Genomic DNA, 21,862 nt, shown 5'->3' with positions numbered 1-21,862 from the left:
ATTACCATTGTTATTGTACTGACGCGGGGGACCAGAAGGGGTGGCCTTAGGGTTAGGGTCAACCCACGAGTCAACAGCAGGGGCGCTAGGGGTGGCAAGGGCCGTCGCAGGCTCCTCACGACCGGATGTCCTATGCAACTCTAATTCAAGCATACTACGAGCCGTCTCGAAATTAGGAGACGTTTGATTAATATAAGAAGCGACAGTGTCATATTCACCTGGAAGGCCACGTACCAGTTGAATGACAAGGCGGCGGTCGATGATCGATGTGTGGCGTCGACATCTTTAAGCATTCCAGCAAGCTCTCGGAGGCGCTGACAGTAAGCATCCAACGAGGGCATATTCGCGAGACGGAGATTATTAAACTCATTCTCGAGAGCGGCGGCGCGAGCCCCTTTGTTGTTGTTGAAAATGTTTTCAACGCGTAACCACGCTGCGCGGGCAGTTGACTCATCTTCAAGCACACGAGGAAGGAGTTCGTCGCTTACGGTACCATAAATCCATTGGAGCACATGTGCATCGACTTCACACCACGACTCATAAGACTCGTGATCTTCAGCGGGAGCGGGACTGCCATCAATGTGAGACAATACCTTGTATCCGCGAGCGTGAAGTTTGAATAAGCGAACCCACGATGCATATGTGACTTTCGTGCCGTCAAGAACACGAACTTTATGCTGGATATTAGTAACCGTGAACACCGGATGAAGGCTGGGTTTTTGTTGTGGTGGTGGTGGATTACCATCGGGGGCCATGGTAACAATTTCGAGAAATTGAGAGAGGCGGCAGGCACAGGATTAAGGAAATCGAAAAAAACCTTAAGAGCTTGATACCATATTATTGTGATAATCCCTGAATTGGGAGATCAATTATATTAAGTATATATAGCCAATTACATTCTAGGTTAGATAAACATATGCCTAAATTACAGGATACAGTTACCAAAATATATGGAACTAATAATCTAATAGAAGACTAAATATATACAAAATATATACGGAACGAATATCGGAGATATTCGTCTAACAATAATATATTCACAACACCTACATTATTTTTAAATGTGGGACATATAACATGCTAAAAAGTCTATATCTTTTATATCAAAAATTTTTGGATTAATACATAAGTTTCAAGGATGCCTCCTATTTATATTTATAGAATCACCCTACCGTATACTATTATTTCAGTGTGAGATACATAATTTAATTATTTAGACGTAGTATGTTCATAATGCCTACATTATTTTTCAATGTGAAAGATATAACATACCAAGAAATACACGTCTCTTCTTAAAAAATCACTATTGTATACATATTATTTTTCTTTGAAGGTAAAATCACTTAGTCTCGATCATTAGATATGGATCTCTACATCGTACATAAAACGACTCATTAACGCTCTACTACTGCATTCAGAAGACAACCATTAGTAAAATCTTTAGTTTTGTATTGTGTCAGGAGATTACCATTAGTAAAACCTTTAGTTATTTTTTGAGTTTCTTGTTCATGTTCTTAACTCTTTCCCGGGTAGTTCCCAATGATTTCCATTTTATTTTTTTATATCATATAGTAGATAATGATAAAAAATCTTAAGAGCTAATTATATTATTTTCATAATTTTTTTAACGATATTTTTTTGCCAAATGAAATGTAAAAGTTTGATATAAAAATTGGAAATATCACTTGAATATAATTTAGGAAATATACATATTATAATAATTAAAAGATTTTCCACTTTATTTTTTACATCAAAAATTATACTTTCCTAAATTGATTTTAGATGATGTGGACGCTCTCAGATCGCTCGAAAAAACTCTCTTTTATATATATATATATATATATATATATATAGAGATATAGATATTGATTATTATTTTAATCATATTCATCATATACAATAATTCTATTGATATAATTATTAAAATAATTTTTTTAATAATTTTTTTATTATTAAATATTATAAAAGTTATATAAAATTGACTTTTTGGTTGAATTTTTAATTTTATGTAATAAAAAAAAATTAACTATATTTTCAAATATAATATATATAAATATTAATATTTTTAATAAAATTCATGATTTTCCCTTGACCCAACGGGTCGACCCGTTCGGTCGGGTCTCGACCCTAAAATAACGGGTCATTTCGGGTTCGGGTCAAACGGGTCACGGGTCGAAAAAACCGGGTTTTTAACCCTAAAAACGGGTCGGGCGGGTCGGGTTTTCGAGTCCATTTTGACAGGTCTAGTCAAGACTCATCAGACAGATCTAAAATATTAAAGACTCTATTTTAGACTTTGATAAGATTTTGGATCTTAATATCTTGTCAATTTTAGAGAGAATGAAGGAAAGAAAGTGCCTTGTAGTGTGTTTGGGCATTTGGGGTCTAATTAGAAGGAAAGATGTGGAAAGGGATATGGTAGTTTAAGTGAAAGTGTCGATGATAATTAGTTATCTGTTGACAATGAATAGCTATAACCTATAACCAAAGGTATTATGAAATTAGGCTTGGTTTAACTCCTTTCCTTACGCTTATATTAGCCGGTTAAGATGTTTGCTCCACTATCATGTAATGATCGAACCCTTTACCACATCGTTAAGGGATGTGATGAGCAACAATCACACTAAACATTTGCGTCAAAGTTATAATTGTTCGAGCTATGTTCTACTATTAAAATTCTGGTTTAGTTAGACATGAATATAATGAACATATAAATATCAACAAACAAATACTTGGATTAGGAAAAGAAAATTGAGATGAATGGGTAAAAAGTCACATAACCCCACTTTGTCCCTAGATAGCACAGACACTCCTCTTAATCAGTCGTCCTGTGTCCGACATTGTGTTGTGTCAAACACCGACACACGTCTAAACATGTCGGATACCTATAAACGAGAAATAAAATGTCGAAAGACTGCAAAAGATTGATTAGAAGATGAGTTAGAATGAGAAATGAAAATGAGTTGTAGTCAAAGTCAAATTTTTCTATTATTTAAATTTAATATCAAATACAATTACAAAAATAAAATCGCACGTCATTTCTAACTATTAAGTATATATTTTACTAAATTTAAATAACGTGTCCCGTGTCCTAAATTTTATAGGACGCCGTTTCTGTGTCGGTCCATTTTGGTGCTACCTAGCTTTGTACCACTTGAAAATCAATAAATTCCATCTAAAATGGAGTGAATAAATCACAGCAGGGAGTTAGAAGCTAGGTAGCATCAAAGCGGACACGGACACAAAGACACGGCATTTAGGACACGAAACACATTATTTAAATTTAATAAAATATATAATATTTTATATAGTTATAATTAACGTATAATTTTATTTGAGGGCTGATATTCGTCGACGACGTTTTAAAAAAAAACGATAATTAACCTTGCACTGACACTACTTTCTCTCTCTAAAAAATTTCCTCTCAAATTGTAGTAAAAATCAACTAAAAAAAAAAAAAAACAACAACAACAATTTAACAAGATTAACTAACATGACGGATCCCGAATCGCCGGTACTTAAACAACTTAATCGCTTCATTATTTGGTTAATTTTTATTTTTTTTCGCACCGTTAAATCTATTCAATAATTGATTTACGCCACGTATTGACTTAGTAATAGAAAATATTGCTATTTTTCTGCGTAAATCTGAAATTTGTGCACCCAAAGTTCAGCCATGAACCAAACGTTGAGACCCAACGTTCAGCCATGGACCAAACGTGGGCACCCAACATTGGCCATGGTCCAAACGTCGGAATCCAACGTTTGGCCATGTTGAAGTTTTCCATTGCCAAACTTTGGATTCCCACGTTTAGACCATAGTTACACGTTGAATTCCGACGTTAGCCCATGATTACACGTTGGGATTCAACATCCGTCCATGGTCGACCGATGAGTCTCCATGTTTGGTCCATAGTCGATTGTTGAATCTCAACATTTAGTCCATGGCTAGCTAGTTCATTTTTTTTTAAAAACCGTGTTTAATATGTTTATTTGCCGATTTTTTAAAATTATTTAAATTTTCTAGTCGATGTGCGTTAATTTCTAACATTTTTTAATTGGTTTAATGCAGATGGGAGATCGAAATGTAGTTGATTTTTAGTAGAATTTGAGAGAGAATTGTTTATAGAGAGAAATGAGTGTAAATGTGCAAAGGACATTATCGTCTTTTGGAATGAAAACGTTGACGATAGTTACTAAAACGTAGACTGTTTACAAACCGGAATTTATTTTAGTAAATGTATTTGATATTAAATTTAAATAATTAAAGGTAAAATTTAACGTCTCATTCCTCATTTATAGGTATCAGATACATTTAGGCCCGCGTGTGTCCGACACGGGACAACTGATTAGGAGGAGTGTCCGTGCTACATAGGTTAGAAGTTCAGAAAAGAGATGCGCGCTTTAGAACGCAAAGCAGAAGCTGACCACCATCTTGGATGCACATTCAATCTTCTGTGCTCCGCTCTATAACAGGTATCCCAAAATGATCACTCCCGTTACTTTGTGCACTCCATAAGTACGGTCGTACACTCGTACGTAGTATAGATTAAAAATACCCACAATTATCTAGTAAAGAAAATCTGGGCAAGCACAAATGGCTTATAAAGCCTTCATTGTAAAGACAATTCTCAAGGTCAAAAGGCCAGCCAGCCAGCGTAAATCATAAAACAAAATCTCAAGTACAAAATATCAAGCGTATTTCTTAATGTTGACAAGTTACAACACCCTATTATTAAGCTGCTGAAATCCACAAATATTGGCTTCATATTAAGCTGCTGAAATCCAAACACTGGCCTCATTCTTTCTTTCCAATTCCATGCGACATGTTATAGATCCCCCTGCCCTGGAATAATATAGTCAAAAAACCAAGAACGTCAACAAAAATCAACAATGGGGAAGGCTGGATTATATTTCGAAATAGTTGAATGGATAAAGAAAAGGCTGAAGAAAGTAATACTCACAATCATGAACAGAGAAGCACCGGCAAAGGCAAGAGGAATGGCGACTGAGGTGATCTTATCCATGGGTCCTTTTAGATATGTATGTTTTTGGATGGCTTGGTAATACTTCTGCTTGGCAATAAGTTTCTCCCTGGGATAAAATGGGGACTCCATCTCTGCGGCCATTCTGCAAGTCAAGATCACAAAGTGTGAATTTGCCTATTGAGGTTCATATTATCCCTTGTTCTTCTGGCATAAAATTAAAGCTACCAAGAAAACTTGACAGATTTAAATACAATATGTACACAATAACGACAAATTTAGCATGGTAAAGTTGAAGAAAACACGACAGAATTGTTGCTAGGCGCAGCAAAATAAACAAGCCCTCCTTATACAGTTATACGCCTTCATTAGTCATCACAACAATTCAAGAAAGCTCTCTAAATCATGTTAACAATAGAACTCGATATCATGGTAAAGTTCTCACCAACTGTTGAAAGCAGAAATGTAGAATCCATAACTGTTGAAAGTAGAATTTACTAATCTGGCTGATGAATGCGAGAATATTTTGTGAAAGTGATGTTAATTCAAAAACATTATGAGTTACCAAATCAAATTAATGAGCAGAATAGAAACATAAGAACTCTATGTAATTATATTTTCTATAGCATGACACAATGCACACTACTTGCTATTTTTGCATCTAAGAATAAAGTGTAACCATGGATATTGTGGTATGAGGTCGCCCCAACATAGGTCATAGACTAACAACATAATCATGCGGAGTATACTATATGTAACTTTAAAAGCATTGCATTGCCGAAGCTGCAGTGCATAAATCGTGGCAAGTGGCTTTCTAATAAATAAACGAGTGAGACCTTAAAAAAATTATTCTGTACCTATATTGAATTTCCATTTCAAACTTCAAAGCCAAATAGTGGTATAATTTTGCACAGTGCTGACCCCGTTGTGTTGCGAAATTGGTATCAAGATTCATGATTAAACAACGCTCTTTGAAGAGTTGGGAAATAGAATTTTGTTTGAATTTTGAATGAAAATTATATATGGCAAGACATTAAGGTGTTGTTTGGTTGCCCTTCTAATTCATGCGAAGTAGAATTTCCTATGAATTGAATAAACGCGATGTTGTTTGGGTACCAAAATCATGTGAAGTACAACTTCCCATGGAACTCTAGTTCCTACAATATGTAGGAAGTCACTTAACTCAGCCCCCTAGGCGAGTAAAAGTTCCCATATCAATACCTTTCCCCCATGCAAATCAAACAACGTGTATGCAATTTACATGAATTGCAACTTCATGTGAATTGGAACCCTATCTTCCCATGGTGAACCAAACAACCCCTAAGAGTGTGTTTGGATTGAGGGATTTGGAGGGAAAGGGATTGGAGGGGAGGGAGGGAATTGGAACGATGAGAAATCCATTGCTAGCAAAATGCAAGTAGAAGGATTTGGAGGGGAGGGAAAATGGATCCCTCCATTTCCCTCCTACGAGACAAATTATTTCCTCACCAACATAGGCAAGATTTGGAGGAAAATCACCTCCTCCATTCTCCCTCCCATCCCCCTCCCTTCCTTTCTCTTCCCTCATTCCCCCTCCCCTCCCTCCCTTCCCTTCCCTTCACCTCCCCTCCCCTCCCTTAGGGCGTGTTTGGAATTTGGATTTGACGGATTTGAAGGGAAAAGAAAGGGAGGGAGAGTAGGGGATTTAAAATCCAATGTTTGGATAACAAATAAGGGTGGAGGGAAATGAAGGGGAAGTGATTTGGAGGGATCCATTTTCACTCCTCCAAGGCAAATCAAAATCTCTCCACTGGAGGGAAATTGTATCCAAACACCCACAACCCATTTCCCCCTCCCCTTCCCTACCTTCCTTTTCTCTTCCCTCCCCTCCCCCTCCCTCCCTTTCCCTCCACTTTTGTTATCTAAAAGTATCCAAGAGCGTCATTCTTCTACCCAATAGGCGTTGCCACTAGTGTATGTTGGAGTACGCAAATTGGAGAACAAAGCAACATTATGGCATAAAGAATTTGTCATCTTAGACAAAAGAAAGTTGATGTTTCCAACTTAGGCCACTCTTGGCAAAATAAAACAAAAACTATGCTACATACTCTATGTATATGATGACTTCAAGCTCGGAGTGCTTGAAAATTTTGACCAGTGGGATATTAGTGAAAAAAAAAATATGGAGACAAAAACAAAAAAACTAATAGGAAAAAATATCCTCAATATTACATTACTACGATCACCAAACAATTAGAACCACCGCTAAATAAAACCCTACTATAAAACAGCCATACAAAGGACACCACATATGAAGCACTATTGACACAGCATTACAGCAACACTAACAAACTATCACCAATGCCATACATAAGGTTTCTATCAAAAGACGGATGAGGAAGACGAAATGTTACCCTATAACTATAAGCCAGGTACGTATACCCAAGAGAACAAAATGAAAGGAGTCCTGAACTCAAGACAGAATGTTGAGCAGCAACGAAAAAGAAAAAAGAAAAGGGAAACGTTCTTGCTATGAGGGAGATAAACTTATCCACGCGCGTGATAAACGGTGCACCTGACTATGATCTCCATGGTTCCATTGATCAGTCCCCTGACATTACACTTCCCCAAGAGAAAAAGACGAGTATCAAAGGGCTCTTAAAAGCTTAATAAAAAAACACTTTTGAGATAAATTGAAGTGTGTATGAGGTTGTATCCAGGTGAAAAACTACTTGAAAAAAAAATGTAGATTCCGAACTACAGGGGACTAGTGCTAACGAACAATAGGGTGATGCTTCCAAATTCAAGCAATATAATCACATTAACAACACGAACAATGTTGACGATGGGCATTCACCACATTTAAAATTGGCATTATCATCATGATCACACCAAAAGCACGGGGATTAAATACAACAAGGTGATGATAGAAAACCAACCTACTCCCCTAGTCTCATTTCACTGCTTTCAATGACCATTGACGAGCATAGCTAAAAAACTACTCCGTAATAAAACTTGAACTACGATCCTATCTCCCACCTTCATCACATCCATCGACAATTTCTCCTTAACACCTAAAAATTAGCTCTTTATTCTATATTAACCACGCCACAAACAACGAAATTCAAAATGGATAACTATGATTGGTTTATCTCCCTTTAATAACAACATCCAGATTATTTTGATCCAAGTAAAGCGATTTCACACAACATCGCGCAATCCGACGTTTATAACACGGATAACATCAAACAAATCCTTGAATAAATCCCATTACCACAACATCTATCAAATTTATCACCAAAACGCATAGTATTTTCACAAGACATAACAAATTCTAATCAAATATTGCAAAAATGGGATAAGAATCGACTAATCAGAGAAAATAAAATGCGCACATAAAACTTCGCTTAATTTTCCCATAACAATCAATTGAAAACCCTAGGATCTGAATTATAAGATGCGGAACATTGACGATAAGATTAAGAAATGATAGATCGAGTGATTGACGAAGAAGAATGAAAGAAAATACCTGAACGTTGACTCGGTTGAACTCGGAAGATAAACTCGGTAAAAAGGGAGAGAAATCGTGGTTCTGGAATCTGAGAATACACGAGTTGTATGAAGATGATGATGGAAGGAGGTAACACCTTATTAAGTTCCTATGTTTTGGGTCAAATTGTTAAGAAAATACGGCCCACGTTTGATATTGGGTTTATGAAGAATTATTGGACTAGATACGGTCAATGTCGGGTGGGTTGTTAGCACTGGGATCCATGCTATTGCTGAGCTGAAAAAAGATTCATGCTTGGGCGGGAATAGTCTAATGTTAGAGGGGGCTCGTGTACATTGGGTACGTAATAGTAACCCAGTGTGTGTTGTGGGCAGGATTGGTGAGTGTGGACATGTGCGAGTGATGGTTGATGCCGGCTGGAAGGCATTAGACAAAGCGGGAATTGGATGGATAGCTATGTCTGATAATGGAGGGATTTTTAATAGCACGGAGAGGAAAATAAAAGCAGAATCAGCTTTACAGGCCTTCGGCCTTGGCGTGTCTTTGGTGCTTCTATGGGCTCGAGATAGGGGTTTCCGACATTTGGAGGTCTCTTCGGACTGTTTGTCGCTGATTTTACAAATTGCAGGAACGGAACGACCACATCATCTGCTAAAGGCAATTTTGGAGGATATCCATGATTGTTTTCTTCTTTTCATTGTTTAGCTTTTATTTACATTCCTAGACGATTCAATAATGTTGCTCATAGCCTTGCTTGTAAGGCTATGGATAGTTAGGTATAAATGACTTTACTGCTGCAAAAAAAAAAAAAAAATGTCGGGTGGGTTCAAAGCCGGAGAACCAAGCACAAACTCGGTGGGTTTCCTTTAAAACCGTTTATATAAGGGTTTTTTGTCTAACATCACCTTTAATATAGCCTATATAGGTCACATTGCGAAACACTACCTCCAAAAAAATTTCTTGTTTTCTACTACCTTTAAAATTTTCTTTTTGTTAAACACTACTTTTTTGCCGAAATTTGACCAAATTTAAAAAAATCCGGCGTTGACTCTCATCACCTTACCCTTTTTTTCGTTTATACTCTCATCCCTCATTTTCCCCTACTCCACCTCCTGTTAATTTAATCACTAATTTATCAAATTCTTCATCCAAATTTTGACTATTTGAATACACTATTTGGTTTCCAATCAAAAGTTCAAGTAATTTATTTCCAAAAACTGTTTTTTCTTGGTATGACAGCCTCTCGTTTTGCTATTGTCGAGTTTAATGGCCTCCTATACTTAGTAGTGTAGGAGGAACATATGATAAGAGGGATTCAATGTGGTTTCAAAGCTTCAATAAGACATTTTTTTTTATGAAAAGTAGAACAAATGAGTTAGAAAAAATGAAGAAAGAGGATATAATGTTGAAGATAAGGAGGGAATAATTAGAGTTACTAGTTTTAAATCCGTGTAATTCACGGACTGTTTTATACTCCGTGATTAGATGATTACCTTTAAACTAAACCTCCATATATTGTTAATAAACTTAAAGTCAAACGAAAGTCGATATTATATAAAGGGTAATTTGATAACTTATACCTTGAATAACTCACTTTTTCAAATCTTATACCTAAGATAATTTTCTTTAAAATCATATACCTAAAATAACATTTTCTTCCAAACTTGATACCAAATCTTAAAAAAATCCCTAAATTAACGATTTTGCCCTTACTAATTTGATGGTTTTTAGTGTTGATAATCGTGGATATGTGTGTTAATAGGTGAGGCAAATGATGAAAATGTTTAATTATTAAAGGTAAGATTGTCAATTCAAGGCTTTTTTCAGATTTGGTATCAAGTTTGGAAGAAAATGTTATTTTAGGTATAAGATTTTAAAGAAAGTTATCTTAGGTATAAGATTTGAAAAAGTGACTTTTTCAAGGTATAAGTTATTAAATCCCTTATATAAATGTAAAACACAACAAATTAGAGTTGCTTATTTGTACAATTCGTATCCATATTATTTTAACTAAATAATAAGTTACGAGTTTAAGATATGGCTCACATATAGACCTGTCAAATTTTGACCCGACCCGACCTCATCCATTTTTTACAGGCCTAAAACCCGAAAATCTCGAGCAGTAACTCGTTCTACCTAGAACCCGAAATGACTCGTTAATTTAAGTGAAACCCGACACGAATACATCGACCTGTTGAGTCAAATATATTTTTAAAAAACTAAACATTGAATATGATTAAAATACTAATATTAAATATACTTTTTTTTTTTTAAAAAAAAATTTCTGATCTATAAAAGGCGTTAGATACTAATTGTTGACCCGCACTTTGCCCCTAATAACTCGACCCATAACCCGTATGACTCGACCCATATTTAAACCCACCGTACCCGACCTGTATGATCCGACTCGTCCAACCCGTTTGAGATATATAGACAACATAAAGGATATATAACCCCACTTAAATGGTGTAAAAATTATCGGGAAAACAATCTCAAATGAAGCCCGCCCTTCTACCCCCGTATACACATTAAAAAGTCATCGAGAAAAAAATAATGCTTGTAAAATGTATTCATAAATTATAGGTTAAGATAACCTCGACTATGAAACTGTTCATTTTTGTTAATAAAAAAACGTTCAGTTTTATTATTAAATTAATAAAAAAATTGTCTTTTTATTTAATGAGTTAAAAATTATAAAATAAGAGGATCTCACTCCATGAGACGGTTCTTTTTTATATAAAAAAAAATATTCATTTAATGCTAACAAATAAGTTGTCGTTCCACATTATAGAACCGTCTCACAGTATAAAACCGTCTTAACTTAATCATTATTGACAACCACAATAGCCGATGGAGTATATTTTTTTTTTTTACCATTATTGTAGTTTTTAGATTTAACATGTTTAGAAGTACGCTTGTTTTTGGGAAGAGTACCATCAATATAGGAATTTAAAATATATTCAGTAATTTCGGTTATAAATTAGTTTTAGAATCATATATTATGTATTTTGCTTATATAGATATATTCCGTAATTTTGCTTGAAAGAATATCATATAGCTATAGACCTATAGTACATTAGTTTATAATCTATTTTTTCAATTGATTATCTGAACTTGAAATATTCATGAATTTAGGGATTGATTGATAATTATAATTTAATTTTGGTAAATAATGATATGTTTTATATTGCTTCTTTAATTGATTTTAAGTGTTATGTTAAACTTTCCTTTTTTTTTCGTGATATGTGCAAGGTTCAAATTACTCAACATAATTACAGAATGTCATGTAAGCATGACTGAAATATTAGCATGACATGTGGTAATAGATCTTAGAAGATTAATATATATAGTGATAATGATAGAATACAAAGGTGAAAATGGAGAGAAATTATAAAGGGAGTTGAAAAATAAGATTCCGGCCAAATTTCGACCAGATTTCGGCCAATTGGTTGTGTTTTACAATTTTATTATTTTAAAGGTGCCAAAAAACAAGACATTTTTTTTAAAGGTGATGTTTCGCAAATACCTTTTTTATAAGGTGGTGTTGGACAAAATACCCTTTATATAATAATATAGGATTGGACGAGCTAAAATGAGAATAACTCAAATTTAACAATTAAATAGATTTGGTTTTTACTTTTATTTTAAATATATGATATTTTATTATGAACATTAATTTATTTATATATGCAATTTATTATTATATAAAATATTAGATTGTCAACGTAAAATATTATTTTACATGTTTATTAAGTAACTAGTGTAGATCCCTATGCTACAACATGATATTTTTTTAGTTTTGTTGTATAAACAGACATTAATTGCATAACCGTACGTGTAATCCCCTACAAAATCTAGTGCAAAACAGTGGCGGAAACACTGTCGAATGGGATTAAATACACAATAAACTTTCTTAAAGTATTAACATTCTTGAAATAGTAACTTCCTCAAAATAGAAACTTAATAAAAATAGTAACATTCTAAAAATAGAAATTTGATAAATATAAAAGGTTACTAAAAGTAGTAATATAGTAAAAATAGCAATTATTCGACATAGTAAACCGTTAAACTAGGTATTATATCAAAATAGTTAATAATAGGCCTTGAGACATATATATCTAAAATTAATGTATAAAATGTTGAATTCATTTTTAAGAGGACGCTAAAAAGAGAAATTAAATCCATTTATAAATGGCAAAGGCCGAAATAGTAAAAAAAAAAAAAGGCTTAACAAACAAAATTTACAGCTTTCCAAAAACAAAACAGTCCTGCAATAAAAATCATAACTAACTAGTTTAGATCCCGCGCAATGAATGTGCGGTATTTATAGACTTTTTATTTTTGTATTACTTAATCATGTTAAACTAACAGTTTATTAATTTTTCATATTTCACGTTATTATATTTTGTGGAAAAAAAATTGAATTGTAAAATTATTCAAGAAAACTAAGTAAAATTGAATGTAAAATAATAATGGTCTCTCATTAATTGTTCATTTTTCTCGTTATTATATTTTGTTTCGAGCAAAAATAAAATTAAAACTGAAAATTAATCCAAGAGGATTGAGTAATGTGCTGAAATATATTTTTTTAAAAGTATTTTTTATACCAGAACACTAATGATTCCAATTTATAAATTTTCTCAACTTTTTTTTTTGTTATGAAAGTAATCAAAACCAGTTATACTTTTATTTATACATAGTATGAATAGTATGAGTCAAGTTATTAGCAAATAATAATATCAATAAAAAAATTAATAGTTTATAGTCTTATATTATTTATACTTTAATTAAAATATAATAGTTTAGTGTTTAGGGAAAATTATATAATTTGATGAAAAGATTAATTTTAATGAAAAAAATAATATAATGAAATACATTATAATTATTACTTTCCTTATTTAGTGAATACAATTAAATTATCAACAATTTTCTTATTTAAAAAGATGCTTTTTGGAGGGAAAATGTGCGAGTTCACCTATTCATTTAATAAATAGGACTTGCTTTTTCACATACGAATTTTACTTTTTCACATACGACTATTACAATATTGCCCTCATCATTTTTTCATTCTTTCTCAAGTTATTTTTTTCCTCTCCCCCTCATCTCCCATAACCATTTTTTTTTTTCACCACCTCAGGTCACCACTACCTGCCCCACACTTTGCTCCGGCCGACCGACCACGCTCAGGCCGACCTCACGCAGGCCTTGCACTCCCCACTCCCCTCTTCGTCCACCAACTTCGGCCTCCCTCCCCCTGCCCCTTCCTCGCACTCCCCCTCCCTGTGAGATTTATCTGTATGCATCCCTTTATATTCAAGGATTATAACGAATTTTATGAAGATGATCACTAGTCATAAAATAAAATTACATAAACAAAAGTAAAGGATAAAGAGATAACCTTCGGTCCTAGCAAATACGGCCTATGAACAATATCGCAATGATATTCTCCTATCAGTTGCACCCAAGATGATATGAGATATGCCCTTTGATTATGCTAGAATCGATCCAAAATTTCTGTAAAAATTTAGGTTATTTTGTGTTTTTTTGATGAGAGGAGAGATTAGGTTAAAAGAGAATTAGGTTAGAGAAAATGATCTCCCTTCCCCTCTTATTGAAACCGAAAAATGGGAGTGAATAAGGGAGATATTATTTTCCCTAAATTCGGCCCATATCACCGAAATAAGGAGTATGATTTCCTTATTTTCGGTTATTCCAAAAATGTATAAAATGTGTTAAATTGTCATCTAGTGAGGATCGAACCCATGACCTCTTGGTTTGCGTACCCTCACTATTACCACTATGACACATTCATCTTGTTAATATTAAATATAACCGATTACATTTAATTACGAATTAACAGATTAATTCGTCCAAGCTAACATTACATACATTTAATTAAATATAACTTATTATATTCAATTTACGAATTGACAGTTAATTCGTCTCAACTAATATTATTTAATCTTCATTAAATAATTGTCTCATCAACAGATTGACTAACTGTTTAGTCATATAAGGCATCAATGTGATTATATTTCTATAACCACATCTCTCAAACACATCCTATATGTGTGACCTTTAGGGACCAGTTGATCACCGCCATCTGTATGATAATAACGTCAAACTTTCTAGCAAGCCAACCGTTATTAGGTAATCGTTAATCAACTGATTAAAATACGAAGTATACCCTTGTGAACCTGTAAGAGATTTACAAATGTTATCACACTAATTTGTGGAGGACACAAGCTCCAACAAACTCCCACTTGTCCTCACAAGTGTATGTGCGATAACCGATTCTCATATCCTAAAATTTCTCCCACTCAATGTAAAACAATTTGCAAATCCGTATTCACAAAGGTCGTATTTTACAAGCGATCATCATCAAGAGTGGTTTCCCCGACTAGAGAGTAACTTAACTGATAAACGAATCAACATTCGAGCATGGCCATGCATTTCAGTTACAACTCCTCGAGTGGCCCTGAGAAATAACTATACCTGATAAGGGTTGGATATTTTCCTCAACTCGAATCCTGCAGATTTAAGCACAGTATGAAATGACCCAGAAAAATCTACTTAGCCTCCGATTCACAGAGACCGTGAGAAAGAAACCAAAGTCACCCAAAAACTGCCTTAATCTCAAGAGACAGTCGATAGTCAAAAGAATCGACTCTAGGAACACAATGGATGTCCTATCCACGACCTGGCACCGAATGTTTTTAAACATTTAGGACTCCATTACGTTGTCACAAAAAGTTGTCCTACGAGGTATCGTTATAATCTCGCATCTGTGATCGATCAGTCAACCGTTTGACTTATGGCTCGTTGAACCCACCATCAATCGACTGCACAATATAATAGCCGGAGTTATCAGCTCATATTGGCAATTACGGACCAAAAACAAATATAATGTAATTCAGTTCACTTTGTGGCGTTCAATGTTGTCAGTACAATCCACATGAAAAACAAAATATTATAATAAAACGATGAAGTTATAAATAGTATATAAAAAAGATAATGTATCAAATCCATAATCAAGTACTACAACTCAGGAACACATTTAATTCCCATGGAAATAACATGCCCTACTTGCTTATCATAATTCAACGGTTTAGTGAGAGGATCCGCGATGTTATCATCCGTCGCAATCTTGTCAATCACTATCTCTTCTTGCTCCACGTAATCACGGATCAGGTGAGCTTTCCGATGTACATGTCTAGATTTGTTGCTAGACTTTGGCTCCTTAGCCTGGAAGATGACACCTCTATTGTCACAATAGATGGTGATCGGGTCATTCGAACTAGGAACTACCGAAAGTCCTTGTAAGAATTGACGCATCATATCGCTTCCTTTGCTGCCTCCGAAGCGGCATAGTACTCGGATTCAGTAGTAGAATCTGCTACAACACTCTGTTTGGAACTATTCCAGCTGACCGCAACACCATTAAGAGTGAAGACGAACCCGGACTGAGATTTTGAGTCATCTCGATCCGTTTGGAAGTTAGCATCTGCGTAACCGATTGCGCATAGCTTAGTATCGCCTCCATAAGTCAATACCCAATCCTTAGTCCTCCGTAGGTACTTAAGGATGTTTTTAACAGCTATCCAGTGTGTTTCACCTGGAGTCTTTTGGTACCGACTCGTCATACTCAATGCATATGCCACGTCTGGACGTGTGCATATCATGGCATACATGATCGATCCTATTGCAGATGCATAAGGAACACGACTCATGCGCTCAATCCCTTCAGGTGGCGTGGGTGACTGAGACTTGCTCAACTGCATCCCAGTCGTCATTGGAAGGTTCCCCTTCTTGGAGTTGGTCATGCTGAGCTTCTCAAGAATCTTATCCAAATAAGACTCCTGACTAAGTGATAACGTCCGTCGTGATCTATCTCGGTAGATGCGGATTCCCAAAATGCGCTGTGCCTCACCCAGATCTTTCATCTAGAAATGGTTCTTCAACCATTCTTTAACCGAAGATAGGAGAGGAATGTCATTCCCAATCAAGAGTATGTCATCGACATACAATATCAAGAATACAATCTTGCTCCCACTCGACTTGATATATAAGCATGGTTCTTCGACCGATCGAGTGAAACCATACTCTTTTATCACCTGGTCAAAACGATGATTCCAACTCCGAGAAGCTTGCTTAAGTCCATAAATGGAACGCTTAAGCTTGCATACTTTCTTAGGATGTTCAGGATCTATGAAACCTTCGGGTTGCACCATGTACAACTCTTCCTCCAAATAACCGTTTAAGAAGGCGGTTTTCACATCCATTTGCCAAATTTCATAATCATGAAAAGCGGCAATCGCTAAGATTATCCGAATGGAACGTAGCATGACTACAGGTGCAAAAATCTCATCATAATGCAATCCGTGCACTTGAGTGAAACCTTTTGCACAAGTCGTGCCTTATAGGTATCTGGTTGCGCGTCTACAGAATGCTTTATTTTGTAAAGCCATTTGCACTGTAGAGGTTTTACCTTATTAGGTAAATCAACTAGATCCCATACGTCATTCTCATACATGGAGTCCATCTCGGATTGCATGGCTTTGAGCCATAGCTTTGAGTCGGAACAGGTCATAGCACCTTTATAGGTAGCGGGTTCATTACTCTCTAGGAGTAAAACGTCATTCTCCTCGACCATACCAATGTATCTGTCCGGAGGATGAGAGACTTTACCCGACCTCCTAGGTTCCTCAGGAATACTAACCGTATCATTAGTTGGAGGAACCACTTCCTCCATCTGTTCCTCGGTTGTTGGTTCTGGAATCTCCGACAGCTCGAAGGTTCTATTACTCGTCTTGTTCTCGAGAAATTCTTTCTCTAAGAACGCCGCAGTGGCCGCAACAAAAACTCGATGTTCGGTAGGCGAATAGAAGTAATGACCAAATGTCCCTTTTGGATAACCTATAAAGTATGTCTTGACCGATCGCGGGCCGAGCTTATCCTCGTGTCTCCACTTGACATAAGCCTCGCAGCCCCAAACCCGAATAAAGGACAAGTTAGGGACCGTTCCCTTCCACATTTCATATGGAGTCTTGTCGACAGCTTTAGTCGGACTTGATTAAGTATAAGAGCAAAATGACAAAGAGCAAAACCCCATAATGAATCAGGCACTACCGTATGACTCATCATGGATCGAACCATATCAAGTAAGGTTCGATTTCTCTGTTCGGACACACCATTTAATTGAGGTGTTCCAGGTGGAGTTAACTGTAGAACGATTCCACAGTCTTTAAGGTGTTGATCAAAATCATTTGAAAGATATTCGCCACCCCGATCTGAACGGAGTGCTTTAACCTTTCTTCCCAGTTGGTTCTGTACCCTGTTCTGGTATTCCTTGAATTTCTCAAAGGACTCACTTTTATGCTTCATTAAGTAGACATATCCGTATCTACTCAAATCGTCCGTGAAAGTGATAAAATATCTATAGCCATCTCTAGCGGTAATTGACATAGGTCCACAAACATCAGTATGTATGAGTCCTAATAGGTAACTAGCGCGCATTTCAACACCTTTGAAGGAAATTTGAGTCATTTTGCCAATGAAACATGATTCACACGTGCCATATGTAGAAAAATCGAATGCGGGAATAGTCCCATTATCGACGAGTTTCTTCACGCGTTTCTCATTTATGTGTCCCATTCGACAATGCCATAGATAGGTTTGATCTTTGTCACCAAGCTTTAATTTCTTATTATTCATGTGTAATACTTCCGTGGTTTGATCTAAGATGTAAATTCCATTCATGGAAACTGCTTTGCCATAAATCATTTCATTGAAAGAGAAAATACAGCTATTATCCTTTATTGAAAATGCAAAACCGTCTTTAGCAAGTACGGAAACAGAAATAATGTTCTTAGACAAACTGGGTACATAGTAACAGTTATTTAAAAATAACTCAAAACCACTAGGGAGTTGGATTACATATGTTCCCTTCGAGACAACAGCAACTCGTGCTCCATTCCCGACTCGCAGGTCCACATCACCTTTTTCGAGAGGTATGATGTTCTTTAGGCCCTGCAAATAATTACACAGATGAGAACCGCAACCAGTATCAAGTACCCAAGTTCCGAAACTTGCATGGTTAATCTTAATCATATGAATATAAGATGACATACCAACAGGAACGACACAGCCTGCTTTGATGTCCTCACGGTAGACGGGACAGTTCCTCCTCCAATGTCCAGTCTTGTGACAATGGTGGCACTCTATGTCACCGCCCTTGCTCTTTGCCTTGCCCTGTGAGCCACTAGTCTCACCAGGCGCACTCTTACCATTTCCTGGCTTCTTAAACTTTGGCTTACCTACAGCTAGGTCGCCACGAGCCTTGCCCTTACCTTTACCCTTGTTGTAAATCGTGAGAACATCCTGCTTCATGCTCCCACTCAATTTCATATCCTTCTCGGTCTGTACGAGAAGGGAGTGTAGCTCATGAGGACTCTTTTTCAAGTCATTCATGTAGTAGTTCGCCCTGAAAAGGGCAAAACTATCATGAAGAGAATGAAGCATTCGGTCAATGACAATGCTCTCACTGATTTTACAATTTAGTGCCTCCAGCTTCTCGACATTCTCAATCATGTGAAGAATGTGTGGGCTAACCGGTTGGCCCTTCTGGAGTTTCGCATCAAAGAAGCGACAGGTATGCTCATATGTAACGATTCTCGGTGCTTTAGAGAACTCGTTAGTAAGCGTGGTGAAAATCTTGTTCGCACCTTGGGCAATGAAGCGTCTCTGCAAATTGGTTTCCATTGCAAAGATGAGTACGTTCTTTATCGCACCCGCTTCCATAACGAAGTCACTATAAGCGAGTGACTCGTTGACTCCTGCATTGGGGCCTGGGTTTACCGGTATTGACTGAGTTAAGTACTTGAGCTTACCGTCGGCAATGGCGGCATTCCGTAGTCTTTGCCTCCCGATCCGCAAAGTTGGACCCGTCGTTTTTCAGACGTGTGAACTGATTCATCTGGTCCATGAATATTTTCAGCCAGGACTCGTGTCCAAGTGTGGCACTAGGCATTTGGATTGCGTTATTTCTAGACATTTTGTTGTAACAGTATTATCAAAATAAACGTGTTCTACACTGCGAAAGAAGAATAAAAAAATAATAAGCATGTGCATCGTTTTGATTTTAAGTCTAATGAACTAATGTCATAACGCGAAGACTCAAGCATTTATACAATTGACCTCCCTCAAGAATTATATAAATGATCCCAAGACACAATTCTCTGTAAATTGATAAGCTAACCTTTTAGCTAATTCTACCGTTAGAATTCTCGGTCGATAAATTTCTGTAAATTCTATCTTTAGTCCATCATAATCACGAGAAACTCTTCGGACTATGATGTTGAGGTAAACTAAGTCAACACAACTACTTACCCAACGTAGAAGGGGTCATATTATGCCTACCGACGAAGAAGGGATTCATAGTTGTTTGCCCTTATAAAGACTAATCTCAATTTCCGTTTTAGAGGAAGATCCCATCAACTTTATTTTAATTCATTTTAAGCGAACTAATATCTAGCATGCGAGAATGAATAAACTAAGGTGATGGCTTAATAAGACTGTGACATCTGTATGTCCATGAAAACTAACATACAACCTATATGAGTCAATTTTCATGCATTTTAGTAGTAGGTGGTTTGGTTTTAGGCGGAATATGATGCATAAACTATCATGTGAATGAAAGGCAATATGAATGAAAACGTGAAACAATAAAAGTCCTAGTGTGGCCTATTCTATCAAAATGAACATTAAATACAAGTTTGGAATCCATCCTTGGACCCGAGAAGCTTGTCTTGATGTTCCATCTTGATCCATGTAGCGGGAGTGAGCTCCAATCTCCATCTTTAGTCTTCTTCGAAAATTACAATAAATAAAATTTACATAATAAACCTATTTATTACATTCTAATTTCAAAACCCAAAAACTAAAGGAAAAAGGAGATTCGAGATCTCATAATTACATAAAAATCATGTTTCCTTCATTACGAAAACATAATTTGACTAAGGCCACACTAAGTATTACAAATTACAACCGATTGCAAAAAAAATACGTAAATAAAATTCATTCAATGATTCATTCAACAAAATTAAAATGCATCAACTAAAAATAAATTAAACATACATGACACAATTCCTTAATTATGTTGATCAATTTATCCAAACCACCTATTTAAAAATTAAATTAAGTGACAATTCCTTAATTAATCACATTAATTTCAATCTCAATTCATATTAAACTTGTAATATGAATTTAATCCATCAAAATTTTAAACTGCTTTAAAATAATATGGTATCTTTAAATTGTGAACCGTTTCACAATAACTAATTGGCCAAAATCAAAACAAAATTAAAAACCTTTTTTTTTCTTCTTTTTGAGTCTCGGCAAAAAGAAAAAAACAGGAATTTTTTTTTTGTTAATCTTAGCTCACGGCAAAAAAAAAAATAACAACCCTTCCAATTTTTTTTCTTTTCGGCAAAATAAGAAAAAAAAACAGAATTTTTTTTTTTATTTTTTGGCTCGGCATTTCAGTAAAAATGCAACAAAAAAACAGAAATTTTTTTCTTGAGCTCACGGCAAACCCTAAAAATAAGCCGTCATTTTTTTTCTTTTGCGGCAAAAAGCCCTAGAACAATAATTCGATGAAGAAAATGTTTACAGTTGCTATTAGAACATGATTTAGCAAATGAATTAATAAAACATGATTAATCGTATATGCTAAAACTATATAGCAAAAACAAATTTTTATATCATCGACATGACGATTCAATTTGCATTTTAACTTAATCTGCATTAAATCAAAATCTACCAATTCTTCATATGATAATTTTAACTGATTACAACAATGATATGAAAAATGAAATTGGAAATAAATCATCAAACAAAAGAAAAAAAACGAAAAACAGACCGGAAAAAAAAAACATCTCTCGGCAAAAAAAAAAATTTCAGCCGAAATTCCTTTTTTTTTTCTTCGAAATTCCATATATGGTTTACATACAATTTTATGAAAATCATCAAAATTAAAATTCGTGGCCTTGCCTCTGATACCACTTGTGAGATTTATCTGTATGCATCCCTTTATATTCAAGGATTATAACGAATTTTATGAAGATGATCACTAGTCATAAAATAAAATTACATAAACAAAAGTAAAGGATAAAGAGATAACCTTCGGTCCTAGCAAATACGGCCTATGAACAATATCGCAATGATATTCTCCTATCAGTTGCACCCAAGATGATATGAGATATGCCCTTTGATTATGCTAGAATCGATCCAAATTTTCTGTAAAAATTTAGGTTATTTTGTGTTTTTTTTATGAGAGGAGAGATTAGGTTAAAAGAGAATTAGGTTAGAGAAAATGATCTCCCTTCCC

General features: G+C 35.3%; 1 protein-coding gene across 1 annotated transcript; it reads right to left on the bottom strand.

Annotated features, from left to right (window-relative positions):
* Positions 1 to 4,584: 4,584 nt before the first annotated feature.
* LOC141623140 (uncharacterized) lies at positions 4,585 to 8,603 on the bottom strand. Its single transcript, XM_074439207.1, has 3 exons — positions 8,494 to 8,603; positions 4,965 to 5,130; positions 4,585 to 4,846 (listed from the first exon to the last, which is right to left on the bottom strand). The coding sequence occupies exons 2-3, from the start codon at positions 5,127 to 5,129 to the stop codon at positions 4,799 to 4,801; spliced, it is 213 nt and encodes a 70-aa protein (XP_074295308.1). The 5' UTR covers position 5,130; positions 8,494 to 8,603; the 3' UTR covers positions 4,585 to 4,798.
* Between the last annotated feature and the right edge of the window lie 13,259 nt (positions 8,604 to 21,862).

Source organism: Silene latifolia, chromosome X, assembly GCF_048544455.1.
Source record: "Silene latifolia isolate original U9 population chromosome X, ASM4854445v1, whole genome shotgun sequence".
Lineage (NCBI taxonomy): Eukaryota > Viridiplantae > Streptophyta > Magnoliopsida > Caryophyllales > Caryophyllaceae > Silene > Silene latifolia.
This window is presented reverse-complemented; position numbering and strand designations above follow the sequence as displayed.

Excerpts from the sequence above, each read along its gene's own strand:
- LOC141623140 (XM_074439207.1), bottom strand. The coding sequence starts at position 5,129 with ATGGCCGCAGAGATGGAGTCCCCATTTTATCCCAGGGAGAAACTTATT. Across the intron at positions 4,847-4,964 it reads GTGCTTCTCTGTTCATGATT|GGCAGGGGGATCTATAACAT; the intron begins GTGAGTATTACT and ends ATATTATTCCAG.